The sequence below is a fragment of the Ascidiella aspersa genome, chromosome 7 (assembly GCF_963924565.1).
Source record: "Ascidiella aspersa chromosome 7, kaAscAspe10.2, whole genome shotgun sequence".
Classification (NCBI taxonomy): domain Eukaryota; kingdom Metazoa; phylum Chordata; class Ascidiacea; order Phlebobranchia; family Ascidiidae; genus Ascidiella; species Ascidiella aspersa.
In genome coordinates this window covers 12644517-12668982 of record NC_139453.1, presented here as the reverse complement: position 1 = coordinate 12668982, position 24466 = coordinate 12644517, and the positions used below count along the sequence as shown (strand labels likewise).

The 24466-nt window shown below is 36.5% G+C and overlaps 2 protein-coding genes across 2 annotated transcripts; one reads left to right on the top strand and one right to left on the bottom strand.

The window, feature by feature from the left end:
- Positions 1-12216: 12216 nt before the first annotated feature.
- Positions 12217-16287, top strand: LOC146137887 (cytochrome P450 2B4-like). Its single transcript, XM_083394463.1, has 9 exons — positions 12217-12330; positions 12622-12767; positions 12905-13013; positions 13519-13628; positions 13702-13823; positions 14594-14718; positions 15047-15191; positions 15368-15531; positions 15973-16287. Exons 1-9 carry the CDS (start codon positions 12217-12219, stop codon positions 16285-16287), a joined length of 1350 nt encoding a protein of 449 aa, XP_083250589.1.
- A 717-nt stretch (positions 16288-17004) lies between these two features.
- LOC146137886 (epidermal retinol dehydrogenase 2-like) lies at positions 17005-22907 on the bottom strand. Its single transcript, XM_083394462.1, has 7 exons — positions 22757-22907; positions 21140-21318; positions 20281-20412; positions 19435-19547; positions 18229-18360; positions 17614-17730; positions 17005-17095 (listed from the first exon to the last, which is right to left on the bottom strand). The coding sequence occupies exons 1-7, from the start codon at positions 22905-22907 to the stop codon at positions 17005-17007; spliced, it is 915 nt and encodes a 304-aa protein (XP_083250588.1).
- Positions 22908-24466: the final 1559 nt, after the last annotated feature.

Below are 24466 nucleotides of genomic sequence, written 5' to 3'. Positions count from 1 at the left end.
TCAGTGTGCTCATAATCGGACAAGTTTACCAATTTTAATACCGTTTTATTTTTATCAAAGACTTGACTTGAGCAACAGCTTGAAATGGAACTTGACTTGTTATGTTTTGAGAATAGCCTTGACTAGGATTAAGTCTTTTTAAAATGACTTGCTAAAACACTGCCTATTAACTTGCCAACATAACGCATGTTATAGCCTGCATATCTAACCTTTTGATTTTCTGAAGGCAAACAATGATTTATATTACGTTTGAAATATTAACAACAAGAACTATGACTAGCTGAACAATTTAAAAGATGCAGAAGCCGTTGTTTAGCCCGAGGCGTTTTAAAAGTCCGATTTGTCAGTTTAAAGTTTGTTCAAAGCCTTCGCCTCATTATTTAGCTAAAGTTACTTATTAATTTTATACTGCCGTTCAATAATCTTAAAATTGAAATAAAGCTCCAATATAGTCAATATTTTATAGAAACACGCCAAGGTTTAGTTAATCGATACGATATTTCAATAAGCATTAAGGTAATACTTAAATATTAATATCGTTAATGAATTTCCTATTATCTAGACATAACTGGTCAACTAATCGTTATTATAGTACACAATATTTGACTTATCAAAAGATGTTTTAAATGCTGTATTCTTGTGGTGTTCGAGATGAAAGCATATCCTACAAATTTTTTTCACTTAAGTAAAATAAAATAAATATTTATTTTTCCCGAAAAGAAAAGAAAAGAAACAAAAAAACACGAAGGAATGAGTTCGTTGTGACAAGGACGTTTATGTACTGTACAGGTACTGATTCGACAGAAAAACTGTGAATAAAGGGTTACACAAATTCACAACTCTGCTATTTAAATAATTTTATTGAAAACATTTGTTTTTCTATTTGGTGGTATAACTTATGGTGGATAAAACATTTTACTTTATAGAAATTATAGAGTAAGAATTGTTCTTTAGTTGTTTTCAGTGCAAACATGCTTTAAAATATAGACTCTAGAAAGGATTTATAAAGTTTTATAAAGAGTTACAAACTAACAACATCATATGATAACACCTTTACTATTGCAATTTTATTAGCACCTTCTGCTATCACACGTACTTTTTTGCTTACAACAATCGTTTCACAGTCGTATATTATGTTAGAATCGTGTTTTCTTTAAAAAGTAGCACATTGTGAATTTGCACAAGGAATCCTTGTAAATCGTAGTATAGTGGGTGAAGGCCTTGCGATAAGTTGTGTTTTCAACATAATGCAGATTTATGGTTCATTTTCCTATTTAGCGTCCTAACATGAAAACGATAAATCAAAAAAATATTCTGTCACAAAGCGACGCAATTTTGTAATTGCAACTCTTAATCAGTTCATAATTACTGGCCAGCTCAAACAAACACCTTTGCTTTGTTACGCCAAAAACATTGGGGCTTTCGATTATTAATTATTTTTAAAGGAAACATTTGCGGATAGCAACGACTAAATAAAGCCTTTGTTTTCCAAAGTATATTATTATTTTATTATTTGTTTGTTTGATTAAGTAAATAGTTTTCTTTTTAGTTTTTTTTTTCAAGTTTCTTGCACATATTACGCGTTGAAAGATCGAGAAAAAATTTGTTGCAATTGCTTTAACGTTTAGGCTATTTCTTGTCTAAATTTACTAAACTGTTGGACCTTAAACAAAGTGACTCATTAAAACCATCCAGGAATATTAATGGCCATTACGATAAAGGAATACATCGCATCTTGGGGAAATGATTTACATGGCATGGCTGAATTTTTTGCATTGACGCTTACAAACTATACGAGAATAAAATGGAAAAACATAAGAGACGAATTGGGAGCTTTCGAGTGTCAAAAATAGTAGTTTCGCTTATGACGTGCATCGGCAATTATCAACTTTCAATTATTTTTTTTAATGTTTGGGGACCTACATTACAAAAAGTGTAGGCGAATAAAGATTCCTTAGAGGGCAAAAAATTATTTTTAAAAGTTGCTTCACAAAGAAATTAGCTGTCAACTCCCGTATTGTGACGTACGTTTATTTAATATTGTACTTTTTCTATAAATGAGAAACTCTTCCTATAACAAACACATCAACGTTTCTCCCTGGAGGCCAACAAAAATGTATTCTGCAAAAAAGCCCAGGAGACGGGCAATACAAAGTTATTGGGCGGCGGCGGCGGGTTTTTCTAAACGAGCTACGAGAGTCAGAAAAATCGCCCGAAATAGACACGCGGTCACGGTCAGCCACACTCGTCTCATTTAGTCGCGGCGCAAGTTTGCGGGCTACGCCTTAGTTTATTTTACGCATTCGACGTACTGACGTCGACTGAACCCTTGCCAGCGACGCATAACGCAAACACGGGCAAATTGCGCGGCGCTTGCTAAAACTGCACGCGTGCTGGCAGATTAGACTTGGATGCGGGGATGTGCGATAATATCATCATTGCCGTTCCAATAGCAAACTAATTTATGCGTTTTTGCCATGTATAGCAGTCGCGTGGAGTTTTGTACTTTGAAAGGTAAATGTCTGATATTTTTTTGCATAAAAAATCGAAGACAAAATAAACATGTTTCGGGCTAATACCTTGAAAATCGTTAATATTGCACTTCGAGATCAAATTGCCTATTTCAACACAGAAATGACATAACTTAGTGTCGGATTGGATAATGCTACTTTTGCCAAAATACTGGGGTTTAGGTATCGAATAGTATAGGTCCAAATGTGTAGGATATCTTGCGTAAGTATTCTTTATTATCGATTTTTTTTCTTTATGACCAAAAATTGCAACATGCTTTTTGACTTACTGTAAGATATCTTCGTCCCTTTGTATTTTTTCTTGCATAGGATATGTTTTTAAGTTGTGGTTTTCATTTTATAATATTCGGCATAAGTAATAAATTTTATAATAAGTAATAAACCGATGTTTAGGTTAAAAAAAAGAATGGAAGTGGCCTGTGTAATCTTAAACGTTCAACATATTTTTATTTTTATCTAAGTAAACTTTACCATGTTTGCAATATTTTAGTTAGGCCTATATGAGCTATTCTCAATTCAAACTTCAACATTTATTACATTGGTTGTTGTCTGAATATTAACAATAACAGCAAACACCAATAATAATTTTACAATATTTATTTCATCACACATTGCATAAAAAAAGATCATAACATAAGTTTGAGAAGGGGCCTCAAAAACCATACGCTTCGTGTCATACAAACAAGCAATTGTGCACACTTGCAAAACCGCATTCAAAAGTGCTGGACAGGCGGTGGTTAAAATGAAATGCTTGCCACTCGTACATAAAAACACAGCAATTCAAAGCTTGCCTGCCAAAAAGGAGACATAAATTGTAAAAGAAAAATGAGTTACCGATAATATTGTATTCTGATTTCTTTAATCAGTGTGCGCACCTGGTTTAAAGCACGAAAATTAAAAAGCTAACAATTTTAACTCAAGCGCATTTCTAATCTACACAAAAGAAAACGTTTGGTTCATATAAGAATATATATAAGAAGCAAATACTTTAAGAGTCGTTAAAAAATAAATCAATAAAGCTTTATATGTTATACCTTGTTGTCCACAAATCAATACGTATAGCTCAGAAATATTCCCAAAGGTGGAAAAATAAGCGAGAAATCAGGTGACATTATTCGAAGATATCAAACGTAGACTACTCCAAATGAATCACTTTCACTTCTAACCTCATACGATGAATCAACGTAAAGTTTTTATCTCAAATAGAAACCAAAGAGGTCACATGTTACAATATCCCAAAAAATACCCGAACCAAAATAACACTGTACCCCTAAAAAACACCTCTTTCGTCAGGGGATTATCACCTTTTTATTTTATAAATACCTTTAACATGTCCAATTTTCATACCTAACCGCATTCTTACCCTTAAAAAAGTGATGCACAATTATTTCATACGGATCGAAAAAATATATCACATAAAAATATATCAATACCGGAACTATGGATGTCCGTAAAGCGATTTTATGCCGATACCTGATGTCAATTAGTAGTATACTCGAGCTATACTAATTATATTGAGGAATTTAAGCCATGACTTGCAAACCAATTCAGGTATATTTAGTTTAAACACCTTATCCGAATTGGGCAAATAAGCGTAATATCGTCGATAAATATAAAATACAAATTTCCTAAAGTCAGCGGGCACAATCGCGATTTTAAGATCAGCAGCTATGCCTGAATCGCCGCATTGGAACATTATAGACAGGAGTACAACCGCTGATCTTGGATTGTGCCATCCGGTATATGAGGAACGAAACTTCAAAAAGACAAAAAGTCGTATGTGCGTTTGAACTTCGCACATGTAGTCCGCTATCGTCTGTGCCCTGTTGACAAGTAATAGCTTATAAGGAATGTGTTTTACTAACTTCAGTACTAAATTACGATTTAACATCGCTTTGAAGTATTATTATATATTTTTATTTTCGTATAAAAACTACATATACTGTATATATTTAAAACTTACAGGTGGGGACAAATTGAGGAGGATTTCCAGATTCTCTAATAAGCCTTCGATTTTAGTTTGAACGTCAGCTGTCAAACTGGACGCGTCAACTCGTTTAAGTGCACTCGTCATTAATCTGTAAAAAACAAAACAAACTTTAAGCTAAAAAATCTTCAATTGGTGTTTCGGCAAAAGTTTATTTAAGTGCCAACGTTTCGACCACCTATTCGGGAAATCTTCTTTCATAATTGCAACTAAAGGCGAAAACATATATATAACCTACCAGAGTTACCAGCAGAATTGCAACAATAAATCATTGTTTTAAAAGTCTGGAAATTCGGCTTTATATGCAATTAATATCAACCTAAATTAGTTCTATTCGCAATTATTTTGCCGATTTTAAAAAACAAAGTAATTGCACAACCAAAGCACAGATAAATAGAATTTACTTACAGCAGCTCTTGGGGGGAAGTTTTCAGACAATGTACAGGTCGTCGACGCTGTAAAATATAAAAAATGTAAATACAACTATTGATCAAGAAGGAACAGTTCCAAATTAGAATCAAAGTTAACTATTATTTGTTGGGACCATTTCTCTTTTATATTTTTTTACCCTAATTAAGTCTGAAAAATGCAGAACTGAAATCATTTTTCTACCATACGACAAAATTCTGCAATGTCACGAAATTGTTATCCAACTATATGCTTGAAAGTTAGAATTGGCCAAAATGTAAACTACATTAAAATTTCTAAATCCTGATTACGAAAACAGAAGGAAGACTGACGACAAAGCATTTCGCCAAAATAAGACGACATTCTATTCACTTTATATGCAGTATAAGTTTAAAACAACAGTAAATTTACCCGAAATTCTTCGCCTTCTCTGATGTCGTTATGAAGACTTTTTGCTGATTCGTAAATGTCGTGCAGCACTTGATATTTGCAAGGCCGTCCTGAAGCCGCAACCATTGACGTCGCTAGGCAAATCAAGGCAAAGGTCGACAACGAAAAAGCCATCTTTGAATTTTGTTTTTTGGGTACTATAAGTAGCTAATTTAACCTTTCTAAACAACAAAATATTTTTTGCGTTAAATTTTAAAGTTCAACCTGAGAAAAAATGTTTAAAGGGGCTACTTTTTTTCTTAAATTTTACCATAAATTTCCAAATGTTTTAGTTTAATGTTGAAACTTGTTTGCCGATATAGCTCCAGTATTTTGACCAAAATTTGACCACTTTGCATTCTCCGATAGGCCAAAACGTAAATAAATATTTAGTATTAAAACCAAAAACAATACAAGTCCAGATCGGTAGTTTACACTCGCGCTTAGATTGTATTTTCACCAGAGAAATCGGTGCATCAGGTTCTTGCTTTGCTGTAGCAAGTTCTCTGTGTTCTGTGTTTCCACTAAGCTGTTTATATAACGCTTGTCTTGCACGGGTGGCTAAGCACGCGGCGAGAAAACTTAACCGCATATTTTTCGCCGAATAGTGCTGGTTTTTACGCACGCCAGTTAAGGCGTACGTCATATTTGTTCCCGGATGCCATTTGACTTGTGGTTCACGATGACCTGGTTTTAATTGCGACACTTTGAAAGCCACACTGACCAGGTGCGCAATACGAGAAGCTTTACCCGAACAACTTATCTTTTTGCTTGGCTGCATCTAACCAAGTGTCCGGTTTAGACTATCACAGATTTTCTCCAAACCGACAAACACGTGTTTTCATACAGAGGGGATTTCAGATGCCAACAGCTGCACTGTGTAAATTAGATGCAAGTGGAATTGACATTCGTACGTCGTAATTGTGAGGCAAAAAAAAAATTCGGGGTTAATAGTGTCAACAACAAAGAGGGTCCCAACCGGGATATAATCCTGCAATACCCTCGAATAATTTAAAGATGTGTTGATTCAATATAGTCGTTAGAAACTGGTCCAATCAAGCAATTTCGCGAATAATATGCTAGTAAGAGTGTGGGAAGCATTGTAAAAGCAGCACTTTACATGGGAAGCATTGTAAGAGCAGCGCTCGTTTGTCGACCCGCAAGGAATTCGATCGCTGTTTAAGTTGCGTTTTTACGGATCGACGGTCATTGCGCTAATTTCCTCGGAAAATTGCCAAATTCTCCCAAGACAAACACAACCAGTCCCACAATTTAAACAACAATTTCTCGCGCCAAAATATGTAGCTACGCGATCCGACATATTTCGATGTCGTCATAGGTGTTATTGAATGCTCGCGAAACGATTTACTATCATAATTACGGAACTAGAATGACAACTTTCTCGCTCTTTTGAAATTTAAGTGTCCGAATTTCGGGTTTATACGATATGAGGAATTTTTGTTCCTACTAAACCTTGATGTTTGTTCCCATAAAATAGTTTTTTTAGTATTCCGTCGTTCCCCAGCACGCCACTTACACTCAAAACGGCGCATCTATCGAGCGCCAAGCGAGTCACCTGCTGGCATTGCGACTCAATTCTCCCCCGCGCGCAATCACTGCGTTGCTGCGTAAAGGACGAAGGTTGCCTTTTACGCTAAATGTTAGGAGGTCGAGCCGGGCTGGGGCCGGGCGACGCAGGTTCTTCGGTTTTTACGGCGGCGTAGGTTTCTGGCTCGCGCGGGCGCGGGAAAAATCATTGTATTTTTAGGCGGCACAGCGCTCGCCCGCGCGTAATGAGCGATTGTAGGCTTATTGCCAAAGTAGTCGGAATGGCGGCTGTTTACGAAACAAGGGCACGTTCAACGTTTTCCTGTGCGAAAGTGTACTGGATGTTCCTTCGAAAGGATAAGGGTTATACTTTTGGTTAATGAGCCTGACCGAGATCGACGACCTTGTCCGTAACGAGGGATACAGTTATCGAAATAGGCAATGTCCTATGTAACGAATTTGTAATCGAATTTTTTTTTTATAAAATTGCATATTAACAATAAGGCTAACTAACTCTCTCGGTAAATTTAATCGACTTTGCTTAATTGACCTTAGCAGTGAAGTCATGTGGCATTTGCTCAGATCGGCGATATTTTTTGCAAATAGCGGTATTGGACTAAAATACATATTATCGGATATCGAACATTTGACTTCGAGAAACAATAATTGCTGCACGTTTTTTCTTACATCTAAAAGAACAGTCCGGATATAATGAACTGCTACAAAGTGCACATATACATGTCTGTTTTAGGTGGTTTTATGGTTAATTAACATGTAAATAATTGCTTTATTTATGCAAAAATAGAATCCTTAAGTCTCTGTCAAAAAAAGCCTTTATCAAACGATGGGAAATTTAATTTGAACAAATCACCTTGTCTGAATGGCATGTTGTAAACTGCCTATATTGTGATCAACATCGTTATCATGAAATCTTATTTAGGATACTTATGATGCCCTTTGGACGAAAAATATTCTTTTTAAGTGTATTTTATTTTTCCTTTTTCTACTAGAAAATATCCAACAAACCAAAACTTTACCTTATCTAGAATTTTTAACTGCGATTAAACTATTCAGAAATGTGTGATCATACAACTGAAACTCATCTACACAAGTGTATTCTGTAATGAAGGCCATCTGAAATCGTTCTGGCTCAAGATAACGGCACCTATGCTACTGTATACTAATTTTAGGAAGTCTTTCGAAAGCACCCGCTTGTGTGAACATATGTATAGAAAATATCAAACAAGTTTAGTCTCGCTAGATGTCGTCCTTGTCTCCTTAATTTGTTTTTGCATTGCTTGCCAAGAAGAATGGAATTCAGGTAGCACACAACGTCACGATCTTGTAGATCAGAAAAAATAAAAATATCCAGTAACCAGTACAACTCCGCCAAAACGGTTTGTGAACAACTACAAACGAAAACCCTCTTTCCACCTAGAGCTCAATTAGAATGGCACCGGGACCTTATGTTGCGGGAGTGCTCCTCTGGCTTGAAAAAGCATATATCGAAACTGGTACAAATCAACAATCGAAAACAAACTAAAAAGCTTCCAGATTTAGTTTAACTTGGGCGCAATTATAACAAATGATTCACTTTGTTCGTTTGGTAAAGTAGAATCGAACGTATGTACTTTCTGCAAAAGGCTACGGAAATCGTATTCGTATACCACCTGTTGAATGTGTGTCCTGTGACGTGTTTATACTGGGAAAACTTGAGCGCGTGGTTAAGTATGAAACTGCGAATATTGTGTATTCTTCCCCCGAGCAATTACTCTTTGGAGTGCACAAAGATGAACCGTGCAAAACATTTGTGAATTTTGTCCTTCTATGTGCAAGCTAGGTCATCTATAAATAAAAATATACCGAAAGTTACCCGACTATGTTACGCTTTTTCGCGATGTTATCCTCTGTCCGAACTTCCGAGCAATATTCGGCTTCAAAAAGAGGAATTATAGCGATACACAAAAGTAAATGGTCGTTAGCTGGATGAAAGCTTTGTTTTCTATTTGTTTTCCTTGTGCATTTTTTGCCATTGTATTTAATTATATAAAAAAGAATAAAATACAAAAAATTCTGCTGCTTAATGTTGTTGTTTGGTGTAGCTCTACTGTAGGGTCGGGGCTTGGTGCGGGACTCGGGGAACAATGGAGTCGGTTTATTTAAGCTTTCAATCGAACGACACTACTCGAGTCCCGAGTTCGAAGTGCGCGGAAAATGATTGGCGGCAAATTATTAATCCTAATGGTTCCACCTGAGCATATTGAAACACCGGCAAATTTTGTATGTTCTGTTGTACGTTAAACCGAATCCGCTTTCATTTCTCTGTTAATTGTGCTTTAAAGTCATATAGCGGGTTTACTGCAGCAAAAGTCACATAAACACAAATGTTAGACTGGCGGTTGCTTTTTCTTATCCCATACTGCTAAACTTTTTGTTCATATTGCTTAGTTCTTATGAATTTTTACTACACGGCGAGCCCTTTTTACTACACGGCGAGCCCCAGACAACCCCTTGTGACCCCCTTGGGGGCGCGACTCCTAGGTTGGGAGCCACTATTTTAGAAGGTTACGTCACCTATTGCTGCTCGATATGATGAATAATTTGGACAAAACATTAAAAGGATTTCAAACAAGTTGTATGGGAGACAAATTTTAAATTCTCCCTTGGGTAAAATTTCCCCGTTTAAGAAAATCTGCGCTATACCATTCGCAAAGATTTACAGAGCAAATTTGGCTCGAATAATAAAACTAGTTCGATTCTATATGACAGAGGTGGGCAAATGTACTCAATGGAAGAGCCATTTGCAGCAAATACAACTACCAGAGAGCCTTAAAATTATTTCAATGCAAAACCGGTTAATAATGCAAGGTCAGCCGTGTTTATGACGTCATCATTACACGTTTTAATTAATGAATCAAACGTAGCTTAAGTCAAACACTAAGCCCGTTTATACGCACGTTTAAGCCGGATTCGAATCTATTTCGTTAATTCATTCTCTCTCGTTTTGGCGTTGGAATGAATTAAGTTCTCTCGTTTCTTAATCGGTCAATAGGAGTGGTTTTCAATCCGTTCGCCGCTTAATCTGTTCGTTTCGCGGACGGCCGAAATCGTTTAATGTAGAATGACCTGCTTTAACGCAGTAAATATCACGCCACTTTTGGGGTATTATGACGTAACACGAACGGCTAGTCGTAAACACAACAACAAGTTTAGCGCATAAGCATAAGGAAAGAAGGTTACATACAATCGTTAGATACTAATTTGTGACAGAGGCGCTGGTCTAGAATCCACAAAATCGAACATTATTTTGGTTAGGATGCGGGTTTGGGTAGATTTAAATGATAATACTTGGCCCATCCTCATCCAAATATTGTACATTGCTTTAATAGTGTCTTAACGCTGTGGAAGGATTCTAGGCCAGCGCCAAATACAGTTTTCATTAGTCGTGTTTGGTACATCTTATCACCTTCTTTTGTCCACTCTGCGTTGTATATAGGCATATAGCGTTGATTAGCACACATAAGCTTAACTTTCCTGCACTTTCATTCTGTGTGCCAGGTAAACTGAAGCACTATACAGTCAAAAACGTAAACTCTAGTAATTCTTTTTTTATTTTAGGTTAATAAAAACGAACAAGCAACTAAAGATTGCTACTGCAAGGGGTAGCCTAAGCCGAAAAATCGGTTGTGCGTCAGAGGTTTGCTGGAATATTACGTAATAATGCATATCAGTGCAGTTTGTACACTCAAGCTGGCTTGAATTTCGCGCCATGTAATTACGACGCTGAAAAGGATTACTTTTCAATCCGGATTAAACCTTAATCTAATCTGCCCGCGAAAGGTGCATATAAACGGGCTTAATGTCAACAAGCTTAGCTTGTTTTGCATACTCAAATCCGGAAATTTTATTCAAATTTTGAAACAATCCGTCTAGATTTTTTCCTAATTTGTATTTTGCCAATTTTAAAACGTGTTTTTTATTGATACTGGTTTATTGACGGCATCATACACTATAATTGAGGGGGGGTCGCGCAAGTTGGGGTGACGAGAACAAAAAGGTTTCGGAACCACTCCTCTAAATCAATAAATCCTACGTAACCTACTTTTTGCCCGTGCTTTATACTTTTTTGCCCGTGCTTTTATACGGTAATGAAATTAATGTTAAAAACATAAGTTATAGGCCAGAGCCCCCAAACCGGAGTAAACGTATCTCCAGGGTGACGCGAAACTTCGGGGTTACTCCAGCAAGTTGATCTTACTGGCAATTTGACGATTTTCCGCAACAGTAATTTAAAAAAAACGTTGCTAACATAAAAATAGGCTTACGGAGCGTTTAAACTAAACGAACAATGCTGTGCAATAGAGTTAGCTCCACTTTTATTGCTGTGCAATGTACATGCTTATGGTTCGCTGCTGGACATCAGCAAACCACTGTTCATATAGCAAACTGCTAAATCGTTTCCCCGTTACCAACGTTTTGACTTGACAGAATTTTGGTTTGATCGTATATAGACCAGTGGTTCCCGAACTATTTTATTTCGTGGCCAAATGTTTTTTTACAAAACAGATGATGGCCTATCGTTTTTTTCTACTAAACAACTCCTAACGCACAGTTTAAATTATGCATACAACTATATTAGTAAAACAAAATGTGTAGTTGCAATATTTTTAAACAAAACTATGGCCAACATAAAGTAGTCTCACGGCCCAGTAGTGGGCCATGGCCCACAATTTGGGAATCACTGGTATGGACTCTAACTATAGACTCTAACTATAGAGTCTAGAGTAGACAATAAGCTTTGTTTAGGAATTGCATGCTTAGTTGGTTATTCGGCTGTGTCTCTCTTACTTTGTGTTTGGTCGAGCGATCAACCGTGCAATCGAGTTTGCTCACTGCAAGCTAATCATCTTATTTTTACAAGTAATATATCTGTTGGTTAATTGCAGAAATTTTCAGGAAAAATTTGGAATATTCAGTAAATTATTGAAAGATTTGACAGTATTTAGTTCGCTATTTGCCCCTTCCATGTCAGTAAACCAATACCTAGACTAACCAAGAATAAACAGTTGCAGGCTATTTAATTTGATTTTGGTACCAGCTTGATTTATAATTCCTAACTTAAATTTGGTTGTGATGGAGTTGCAGACTTTGCTGCAATATGTATTCGGAAATCTGTCAAGTTTCATCGCTTTTCCATTTCTGTGCATCATGACAACCCTGCTCTATTTTCAGTGGAAAAGAAGGCCACACCCTATGTTTCCTCCTGGTCCCATCGGAGTTCCCCTATTGGGGGTTACGCCTTATTTTTCCGAAATGCCAGGAATTGATTTCAAGCGATGGAGTTTGGAGAAGTACGGTCCAGTAATGTCGGTGCGTTTGGGAAGCGAAGAAACGGTGATCTTGAATACGTTCGACTCAATACATGAGGTATTTTTTTTAACAGAAACAAAGAAGTTTGAAAGTTAGTTGACTTTATTTTGTACCTATCCTACCGTGTATGTCGTGGAACGAACTAAGCTAAATGATTTACCGTATTGATACTAAATGTAACACTTTTTAATTTTGCCTAAAACACCGATTTTCAGCACCAGGAAAGAAATTCTTTATTTGCTTTGATAAAAATTGGCGCTTAACAAATACACACAAAGCTTTAGGATAAATGTCAGAAACATTGTTAGACGTTTTGATAAAGTTTTACAAGCACGCTTTACGCTTCAGGCATTCGTTAAACAAGGCAACGCGTTTTCTGGCCGTCCCTGGATCGAGCTTTTCGGACACACAACAAAACAAGATGGCATTGGGTTAAAGAAATATGGAGATGTGTTCAAAGCGCAAAAGCACTTCGCGCTGAAATATCTTAGAGGGTACGTTGCTTGCTGGTAAAATTATAAAAGCCCCTTTCGTTTGTGAATACAAAATCATAGTAAAACTATTGCCTGTTACCACTGCTTCTATTAGAATGGTTGTTCAAAAGGGTGTCGTAAATATGTAACAATTTTAGCAAAGGACTGGCAAACAAAACGATGGAAAAAATGGTGAACGAGGAAGGAGACAAATTTATTAAACATTTAAAGGAATACGAAAAGGAGAATCAAGTAGTTGACTTCAAGGTACCCAACATTAGCTAATCCTTTGGATATTAAATGGGTTTTCATAACTGTAAAAAAATAAAAAAATAAAAAAAATGGTCATTCTAAACTGTCATCTTCCAAATTGTTAACTCTATTTTGGAACACATGCACGGGTATTCAATAAAAATAATAAAGCCATATTATTCGAAAAATCGACATTCTGTTATTTATAAAAGTTTCGCAATACTTCATGCCATCATCAGTGTAAAAATTATTTTAACTTTAAGTTTTAAACCTATTTTTTGGATTTAGTTTATCATCACTTAAACTTTTACACTGATGATGGCATAAGGTATTGCCAAAACGTTTGTGAATAACGAAATGTCGATTTTGTCAAATGTTATGGCTTTATAATTTTTATTAAAATTGAACGTACTCTTTTAGTAAAGTTTATAATCTTTTTCCTAAACGCATTCTGGACTAGCAACAAACTGAAAAACTGTAAAGTTTCCTCTACTCAATTATGTAATATATATTTTTAAAGGCCAAATTTCATTGGCTTACTGGCAACGTCATTTCACAAACCGCCATCGGGAAACGCTTCGATTACAAGGATCCGAAATTCGACTTGGTTTTATCCACAATGAGTTTGTTGTGAGTACAATACAAAATTAAACCTAAAACATCATTTCAAGTTTTACAAATAAAGCTTTTTTTTGTTAAACAGGTTCGCTGATCCGAAACATGCTTTCAAATTAACCCTTATTCTGGTTTGGGGAGCTCTTGCTAAAGTTCCCCCATTTAGACATTCAATGCAAGTTTTCCATAAAAGAATGATCTACATAATGAGTAGGAAGCTGTTTAAAAAATGTCAAAACTATTAAAATATTAAGATTATACAAATTTTTATATTAGGGCGATGTAAATTATGTGAAAAATGATTTGCTAAATGCCTTTTTTTGTTATATCACTTTTGTTTTTGCGGCATGTCAGAAGATGCATTCAGGGTCGGATTTTAGGTTTTGCGAGCCAAGATAAATTTTGTTGGAGAGTAGAGAGGTCGAAAAAAAGTTCTTTAGAGATGATGTCACGAGGTTATGTTATAACATGACGTCAAAAACAAGCCAACCTTAAGCAAGCACGAATCCGATATTTTTGTTTTGGGCGGCCATTACATTTTTCAGACGTGACGCCACAATCACTATGTTACATCATAAAAAGTAACCTTAAGAACACCAGGCAGAAGCTAGCCGATAGGCCTACATCAACTGTACAAATTGTCATGGTAAGAACGACTCCTTAGGACCAAAAAATCTCCCAAAACGGTTAAACGTATAAAAAGGAAAATATGCTTTCGCGTTAAGCTTGAAAAAGTTTTACATTTATCAGTAGATAAAATAAGCAAAAAATATGGTTTGTTGGGGACATGTCCTCGTGACCTCTCCAGTTGATCCGTTCCTGAGTATGGTGATATACAAAATTTCTAGTGAAATATGCTAGAGGTTAGGCCAGTGATAACCTTTTTTACGTGGTTTTTAATTGGTGAAGATGTAAAGTGAAAATTTAATATTATTAAATTGTCCGGTTGAAGAAACCTATGCTGATATTTGTGTATATAGGTGTAATACAAGAACAGGTCGACGAACATAAAGTTAAGTTTGATCCTGATAATGTTGACGACTTTATCGACGCTTTTATATTCGAGCAAAGGTTTGGTAAACGACCTAAAGAACATGGATTTACGGTAAAAAGTAATTAAAACAACTATAGCTTTATAATGCTTAATTTTTACGCCCAAATCAGAGCAAGTTAAAAAACGCAACTGTATCATATTTAGGTCGGATAGCAAATTTTGTCAGTTGCTTTCGTTTTTCTCGATTTGTTGAAGCATTGTGAACAATAACTTGATCCGAAAAAGTTGACAAACTAAAACAATACGTTTTTAGCACACTTTAAAATGACAGTTAATATACAAATGCTTTAAATGAGGTAGAATTGCATTCACCTGAAGTTATTTGTTATGTAATTTTGTGTTTGTTTTATAACTTGCAAGTATTTGATCCTTTGCACAGGACATTCAACTGACAACGACTTGCCGTGATTTATTTGTTGCTGGAACTGACACAGCAAGTATGTTTCTCTCCTGGCTCTTCGTTTATTTTCTTAATTTTCCATGCTACCATGAAAGAATTCTTCAAGAAATTGACAACGTTTTAGGTAGGTCTCATTTCTGTAGGTAAGTATTGATAACCGAGAAAGTTATTTTACACAAACCTGGCAATGAAAATCAGAACCTTTTTGGAATAGATGCTAGAGTTGGCTAAACATCGCAGTCTGCAGTTATAGGTATTCGTTTTTTTTTAATGGTCTGCAATAAAAACAACTTCGATCAGGTTCTTCTGGAGTCCCGAACATGGCTAAAAGGTCGAAAATGCCGTTCACTTGTGCCTTTATTCAAGAGGTTCACAGGATGAAAGCTGTTTCACCGTTTGCCGTAAAGCATCTCACAACTTGCGATGTTGAACTTTTCGGCTTCGTGATTCCGAAAGGAACAACTGTAAGCATTACATCGCAAAATTGTTATAAAAAACTTCTGTGCAAGAAACGTGCAGAATATTAGTATGATATAAGCAGTAAGTAACCAAAGAGGAAAAGTTTTATTTAATTGGGATTAGGTATGTTATTCCCATTCCCAAACCTACAGTTCAACAATTTTATGTTTCGGGATATCCGATAGATTATTATTTCAATACGAATACCTGATATCACTGACATCAATATTTATGGTAAATAAACAAAATAAATAAACTTATAAAGGAATGGTTTCACTGGTTATTAGTTCAAAAATCCTAAAACATTGACTATAGAGCTTACTTGCTTTTCATTGTAATTACCATGCCAAAGGAAATTATTCTTACAAACTATATCCAAAATTGTTTTAGTCGCTTCGAATCCAATCGGCGATAGCCATAAAGTAGGTTATTATCACTACTTTCAGGTCATACCAAACTTGCAAGGCGCCTTTTTGGACCCAGTGGATTGGCCAAATCCCAACCAGTTCTCACCCGAAAGACACATCGACGAGAGAGGTCGCTTTATTCCCTCGAAGAAGATCATCCCATTTTCGCTCGGGGATCGCTTCTGCCTTGGGGAAAGCCTGGCGCGGGTTGAGATCTTCATTTTCTTCGTCAAAATCCTACAGACCTTCCGTGTGAGTTGTGGCAAGAGCGAGTTGCCACCGGTTGACAAAGAAATCTTCTCTGCGGTGCTTGCCCCTCGAGAATGCATTGTGAAGCTAGAGCTGCGAAACTAAGTCGCCATGTCGAGATCCATTCCAAATATCGTTTGAGATTTAATCAACTTAACATAAATTCGCAATGTCTTTTGTTTACTTCTTCACTAAATCGCAGTTGTGTCGTCTACGGTGTTGTAAAGTCTTTGAGTTGACTTATTGTCATTTGATTACCTTTTTCAAAGACCTTGACTGGACTTCACCAAAGTCACAAGACAAATTTTAGAATTTGAGTTGTTTTAACGACTTTCTTAATACCTTTTTCTTATACTGGTAGCTCAATGTTCAAACATTTTTAGGTAAACATGATTTTACAATTGTTTTTCTTTGCAAAATGTGGTACCACGTGAATTAATTTCAACAATTTTTTTATTTGCGCCCATGAAATAATTCTTGCTTAACCCGATTTTTTCGCAATATATTACAGCACTTACAATATTACCCATCAGGCTGCTCACGCTAATGGTTGTTTGTAAAATTTAAGGTTTGTTACAACCATTACAGGTCTTGTTTTTGCCAAGTTGAGAGTTGGCGTGAAATAACACGTTCATTTATTTATACATGTGACATGCTTTATCCGTAAAATATTTCTCATGTCTATTTAGTGCGGGCAATAAAGCCACTCATTCACATCTTCGCATTCCTGTTATTAAAAAATGACGATAATAAATTTTGCTTCCAATGTGAACAGCAATATAAAGCCGCAAAGTTCGCTGTTGGTGAATAAACTATGAATAGTTAGTCGAGTTGCCGGCCATTGAAGCCATCCATGCTCCCGATGAATCCAGTTGCGACTGCGATTTGTATCAGAGATTTGGCTGGCAACAATCTAGAACAAACGTCACCATGTAAGTATCCGATTGACTTTGAACTTTTATAAGTTTTTGGTATAGAAGTTTGGATACCAGATTAAAATTAAAGTTGTCGTAATTTCCATTTTCAAAACTAAATTGCCTACAGAAAACGGTAAAAAAACGCTTCGAATAACATAAACGTTTAATTGTAAAAAACGATAATTTGACCAATTTTATACGTTTAAATGAAATTTGAATATAACTAATGGCCACTACAACAACTTTTCAGCTTCAGCTATTGCGCGTTTCATATTTTAAACTGTCATTTCTTTAGTTTCGCTGTTAAGGAGTTTATGTATTGAACAACCAATGGATGGTAAAATGTGAAGCTTGATTGTATAATGCAATTTAACATAATCATGGGTTACAGAAAATTTCTTATTTTTATTCGTTATTTTGCAACAGACTTTTGGCTATGAAATACTGAAGAATATCTTAGGAAGCACCTAACAGACAACAAACGTTAATGTGTGTGTAACCACTTCGGCTTTACCCTTTTAAAAAGTAGAACAGGTAGACAATCCTCGGCATCAAGAGCATTGTTTTTTCTCGAAGAATGCCATCAACGATTTGCGCCGCAGCTTTATTTGCCGGTAAAATAGGTACAAATCTGTCAAAAATATCGTATATTGTTAGCACAAAAAGGCTTGAGTAGCCTAGATCCTCGTAAGGTTAAAGGAAAGAAAATAATATTTATATGTGACATAACAACATCAATACCGGGATAATTTATAGATTTCGCATCGCATATTTCTGTGAACCAAAAAGTATTAAATTTTAATACGGCCTATTTATTATTTTGGTGGAATTTGTTTTCACATGAAAAGAGTAATAACGTATCGATTATTCTAAGCCAAATGTTAACGTACCTGCAGGTAATGCTATGCGAGTTATTGTCATTTATTAAAGCACAGTCTTAACCCAGTCTAACAAAATACAAGGCAATGGGCTTATAGGTATAGTTAAAAGGTTTACAGTCTATACTTCGTTAACCATAAGTCAGGTGTGTTAGAAATCTCACAAAAGTAACATTGGGCGTCTTCTTAATCCTGTCGCTGCAAGATCTGTTCCAGCGTAGCAACAAACGAAATAGATGGGGCAAACTTACACACTAACGACGCCATCGAACATTCCAGTGTCGATGTAGCTGGGACACACCACAGTAGTTTTAATGCCAGTGGCATTGCAACGAAGAATCTCCAGTGAAAGTGCCTGGTTTAAACCGACGGATGCGTGCTTGCTGAAAAAAAGTTGTTGCCATAAAGGTGATGAAAATCAATACAAACATGACCCTATTGGTGATCGATATTCAGGTCCCCAGGACTCTTTAACCCTTAAACGCCTCATTGTGCGTCTAAATTGGCACGAGATGTACTTTCTTCCCACATATATCTTTGGGCGTCTATGGGAAAATTGTGTCAAACATCCCATGTTCTCACATTTTACTTTCATAATTTGCAAAATGTAACATTAGTAGAATGAGAGACTGGAGCTAATAGTGTAAATTGCAATTGATTTGCATTTCATTATATTTTTGTCGTTTTTAAACATATACATTGTCGTTATTTTTGCTTGTAGCTGACAACGATTTGTAGTGTGCCTCCTATGTTTTCTTTTGTACAAAGACGAAATAATTATTAGCTAAAAAAGGTTTGCAAAATTTGTCATTGCTTATTGACATATTACACTTTGGGATGGATGAAAGTAATTGTGCACATTGCGAATTGTTTCATAACCATTTTTTAAAAAAGTATTAAGTTAAACGAAAAAACAATGTGCCTTTTTAGACCGGAACAAAACGAAAAAAACAGTGCCTTTTTAGACCGGAACATTACTGACCCAGAAAGGCAATAGCAGTTGGTTAATCCCCTGGGCGGTTAAGGGTTAAAAACAAGGGAACAGGCGAGCGGGTTGATTAAACGCTTTTTCAAATTAAGAGATAAACTCAACCCGTGTTAAATTTCCACCTCTTTTCACAAACTTGTTGGATTTCAGGTAAACTGCGCGGTTGTTGTGATCTATGGGTGCTACAAGAAACAAACACAGGTTTAAAACATGGATTATCTCACATAAAAAAGACACGGGCTCCGAATCGAGACTGTCAGAAAAGGGACCGTCAGTAGAGCGATCTCACGATAGAGATTGGTTTAAATCAGCGACGGCCGCAACAGCGACATCACTAGACTTTTCCTATTGTTCAATTTTTCGCCTATACGGGGAAGCGAACATTTTTTGCACAGTCACCGTTCTAACAGTCACTATCCGGTACGGATCCCCCAAAAACCTTGAAGTTATTTTAAACACATAACTGTACCTTGAGACGTAGTCACATTGCTTTGGAATTCCAAACAGTCCGCTCCCGCTTGAAATGGTTACCACGTGGCCGCTGTTGTTTGCAAGCATTGCAGGAAGAAATTCTTTCAGCGTCTAAGAAAACACATAAATTGGACTCGTTGGTCTGCGGGTGTCTCTGATGACTTATAGTAATTGTTTACAAAGATTTACGATTCCGAAGGACAAGGGTGACTTTTGCCAGGGCTGCAGAGTCGGAGTAGCGACTCGGGACTCAGGTCTCTAGTACAACTGTAATACGTAAAACTACCCGAGTCTGAGTCCCGCGCTGCGCATGCGCAGTACCAAAATTCGAAATAGTTAAAACCGTTAATTGTAAATTGTAAACTGTAAAGGTGGAATAGTATGTGTGGCTGAAATTTTTCCAACGATGTATTGCGGCTGGATTAATTATATGACACCCATATGAGTGGATTACTGAATATCCAACTTTTTTAGTTACGTAAATGAGTTAAACACAGGCTGTAGAGTCGAACCCGGCCTCAGGTTAATTATTTTCGGGTTAATTTTAACCGTTTTGATGGCCGAATGCCATACCAACATTTTAAACATATAAATTAAAAAAAAAAACAGGCGTAAAAAAATATTTTTTGAGGGTATTACATTTTTTGTTGGGTATAGTTTCTGTCTATAAAGATAAAATATGCGTGAATAAAAAAACATCGCCTCTATAGGCAAAAAAATTATAAACCATAATAAAACATCGCCTCTATAAGCGAATATAACAAAAGTTGAACAGTAAAGCACGACAAACATCTATATGTGCCACACCTTTTTGCCAACTAATAGTTTAAACGCATTCCCTTACCCAAAGGTGTGCCGTAGCGTTAACACGAATGGTTTTCGAAATCATTTCGTCGCTGCACTCCAAAAGGTATTTTCCAGTTACGATGCCAGCGTTGTTGATGAGAATATCAACGCTTCCAACTTCGAGTTGTACCTAGAAACGTAATTAGTAGTTATAGTTGTTTGCTTGGGCCAAAAAAGTACCAATTTCAACACACAAAAGACGTTTTGTGTAATTGCAAATCGATGGTGCAGGTCAACTAATCATGCACACGTGAAGTTGAAGTATGTCAACATATCCAAGAGAAATCAGTCGACCCTAATAATGCCGGAACGAACAAACACAAGTCTGCGACGAGCGTCGATTAATCCATCTCGGTCCCTTCACTGTCTGTCTGATAAATTTTTACTTGATAAAGTTCAGAACCATTAGGAGCTAATGAGGCTATTAAGCAATAAGAAACCGGGCCTCTAATATTCTCTGTGTGCTCAGATTAGGCGTTTCAGTCATGATCTGTGGTCAAACGCAGCGGATCCAGGGGAATTTTGAAACGAGATAAACAATCAGAGCTAGCTAAGGCTTAAGCACAATTTTGAAAAACACATATTTTACACATATTTAACTTTACTGATTTGGCGTATTTTGTATACTGTAATGGTGAGTGTTAATTTTTGACTGGGCGGCTGTTGTTTTTTTTACCTTAAAATTAGGATATCGGAATAAAATAGGAAGTATCAGTCATCAATGAATACCTGTGTGCAACGCTAATGCAACAAAAGGTAGGCCTATACGGCTTTAGATAAACGAGCTATACACAGTGTTCGATGGACACCAAAAGTTCGGTAAGTTTTAACTTTTAAACAACAATTTGCGAGCTTGCCTTCTCAGCTGTTTGGTGCACTTGCATCCTATCGCTGACGTCACAAACGTACGGCTTCCAGCGCGATCCGGTGCCCTGCTTGTTCATCAGGTGATCGGTGCTGGTCAGTCCATTCGACGTCCGGCCCCAGCCGACCACAGTGCAACCCAGCCGAGCGAATTCCAGGCTCATACGCTGACCTGGCAGTGAAATGGACACTTCATGGATATTTTTTAATCAACAGGAATACTCTTGGGGGTCTAAAGGAGGGGTGGGCAAATGCATTCAATGGAAGATCCATTTGCAGAAAATACAAGCACCCGAGAGCTTCGAAATTATTTCAATCCAAAACGGTAAATAATGCAAGGCCAGCCGCAATAATTACAGAATTGTAATATAACAAAGCGGTAATAATCAACACAATAATAACGGACTAACGGTTATAGCAAAATAACACGCACAATATTTATTAATATCAGTTTTTGTTAACTAACTCTTCAATCTATGCCTAGTGTTACGTTATAAACGAAATACTTGTCTAAATAAAGAAAAGAAAGAGAGAGAAACGTTTATAAACGGTATTTTGGTAGCCTTTACAATTTTTCGCGAATTTTACGATTCGACTAGAAGAGCCACAAAAACAGTTTGCCCACCCCTGGTCTAAAGAGTGTTAACCAGATGCGCTACAATGTCGGTATATATGCCTGCCATTACTATTACGCTGTTTTATGTAATAACAACCTGTGACTAGCCCAGATCTCGCAGTATTCAAGTTAAAGTTGCACGCCTTTTTTTGTAATAATTAAATGTGTGACTAAAAATTATTGTACAGAAAACCTAACAGGGTCTGCAATCGTGAAGCACTTTGCGTTAATGACGTACTACCTTTCTCATTTAAAGTTAAGTTAAATGAATTAAAAATTGTTGAACTATCAAGCGTGTATAAAAATCAATATAATTATTTGAGACAAATAACAACATGAGCAACATTCATGGTTTGTTTTTGTATAAACTCAAAACAATAATTACATAACTCAGACAAGAATTAGCATTTAAAAGTGGAATAAAGGTTGTTAGCCGAATTGACTAGCCTCACGTTTTCTTCACACGTTTTAGGCCGAGAAATCGCCATGCAATTAACTTGCAAGAAAGCAAACACTTCCTGACAGGGTTTGGTTAAAATTGCGTTTTGTCCAGTTGTTCGATGAATAACAAAACTCAACAAAACTGCTTAAGTTGTAAAAAAAACTAGCCCGCTCAGACCGTAAACTTTGTTCATTTTGCAACAAAATCCCAATTATCCCGCGAAAATCATTATAGAGCAGTACATCGCTTTCAAATTGTAACCCCGCTTGGTCTTAAGTGGATTTCGCATTTAGTAATACCGCATAATTAAAAAGCGACAAGTCAAGGTTCTCCCCTTTGATCCCTTGTAGATCAGTTGGTAAAGCGACCCAGTATGACCGGAGGTCGTGATTTCGATACTCACTGTAGGCTATAGTTGTTTTCCTGGCTTGACCTTGCTTGCACAAAACCCATAATTAAATTGAAAAAATATATATACGTTTCACCTTATTAACTGTGGTATTTAAATGAGACACAGAAACCTTGAGTTATAGACGTAGAACAAGTTTTTACCAAGTCCGCTTCCGGCGCCGGTTATCAGCACCACCTTTCCTCGAACATCCTTTCGACTTTTCGGAATAAAGAAGCGAAAAATCGCCTCCATCCAATACACGCCAGCCCACATAACGCAGTAAAGGATGCCTCCGAAACCAGACGCTGCCATTTTTCTTCGAAGCTCACCCGCAAAAAGCTTAGGATACCATACAGCGAACACCCTTCAATGCAGTTATCAATATGCCTTACCAGCCTCCTCTGATTTGATAAAAATAAGTTAGTTGCACAACACTAATAACTTAGTATCCGTTTGTTGAAGTAAGACATTACGACGTGAAAACAAAGTAATGTGAAGTCGCTGCTATACAGACCGTTAGACGTAACGCCATTTAAATGGTTGGAGAGAATGATTCCATATAGATAAATATTATGATTCGCGTGCAAAATAACAACAATTCAAAACAGGTCCCATTGTTGTTTGTTGCTTGTCACTTCAAACATTATTCCGAAACATCGCTAAAACATATTAACGGTTTAGTTTAGCCTACCCCATCAATATGATTTATAAATCAAGGCACTATAACAACCTTAAATGTTCTCTTACGTGTAGAGATATATGTCATGCATATACGAATGACAGCAATAATATCTCGTTTATTTGATGTAATACGTAAAATGGCTATCGAAGTGTATTATTCGACAAAAGCTGCGAAAATATGGGCACAAGTCCAAAACGTTTGTTAAATCGCTTTGGGTTAACCCAGTTTGCTGTAAATTCATGGCAACTTCTAAAAAAACACAGAACGCCGCATCTTTTGTTACATTTTACTGCTGACGTGTAATATTTCAGCGTTAGTAACTGTGTTTTTAGGTTTTTGTTACATATAGGCTACACCGGTATACCTCTTGTATTTGTGCACAAGCATGAATGGCCCTCGAAAATGTATCTGCGTATGTTGCACATCCGGTTGACAAGATCTGAGTTAAATGTTGACAAATTTAAAACATTTTGACTTTTACTCGAAAATTACTCCGAGTTGACATTGTCCTCATTTAAGCATTTTACATTTTTTACTCTACTTTACATGTTTCGTTACGTACTTCCGTTTACCTCGTATATCTTGCGCCTTACGTAATAGGCTACGTATGGGCCTTTCACTGTGAACAAAGCATTAAACGAATTTAGCCAACAAGTGTTTTATCGTTTCTAGTTCTTTGTCGATTTACATTTTAATGTTTCTATCCGTACTTGATGGTATTTCGGATAGCTGTCTGTCCTCGTTAAAACTCCGTGCTATGCTGTAGATACGTATTCTAAAGCCGTCTAAATAGGGGCGGCAGGATATTATAAAGTGGCGCCCCTTAACTACGTATAAATTTAATATCAAAGGTAAAATGTTAACCTAAAATAATATATTTATCCTGTCTGCGTGATGTCACCTTCAAAGTCTTTATCATGTAGGCTTGTTAAGCTGTCTAATAAAACAAAGTGTAAACATTCTCATATGCTCCTCTTTCAGGCTGTTGAATCAGAAAGAGATACGTCATGAAAACTACCGTTGTTTGTCAAAATGCCAGATGCAAACAAGCCTTTCTTTTGCAGCAGTGCTGAGCAATTTCTCTACTACACGATTTTACTCATACACGTTTTAGTTGTTAATTGACTGACCAATCCGATTGAGCAGGTCACGTTTCTTTTGGCGATTTAACTCCTGTAAGAATAAAATC

Bases quoted from the DNA above. Each gene is read 5' to 3' on its own strand.
- LOC146137886 (XM_083394462.1), bottom strand. From the start codon at position 22,907: ATGGCAGCGTCTGGTTTCGGAGGCATCCTTTACTGCGTTATGTGGGCT. The intron at 19,548-20,280 runs GTAAGGGAATGC...GTGTTTTCTTAG, and splicing joins ACGCTACGGCACACCTTTGG to ACGCTGAAAGAATTTCTTCC. The intron at 17,731-18,228 runs GTAAGTTTGCCC...TATTTTTGACAG, and splicing joins TTCGATGGCGTCGTTAGTGT to ATTTGTACCTATTTTACCGG.
- LOC146137887 (XM_083394463.1), top strand. From the start codon at position 12,217: ATGCCAGGAATTGATTTCAAGCGATGGAGTTTGGAGAAGTACGGTCCA. The intron at 13,014-13,518 runs GTACCCAACATT...ATATTTTTAAAG, and splicing joins ATCAAGTAGTTGACTTCAAG to GCCAAATTTCATTGGCTTAC. The intron at 13,824-14,593 runs GTAGGAAGCTGT...TTGTGTATATAG, and splicing joins AAGAATGATCTACATAATGA to GTGTAATACAAGAACAGGTC.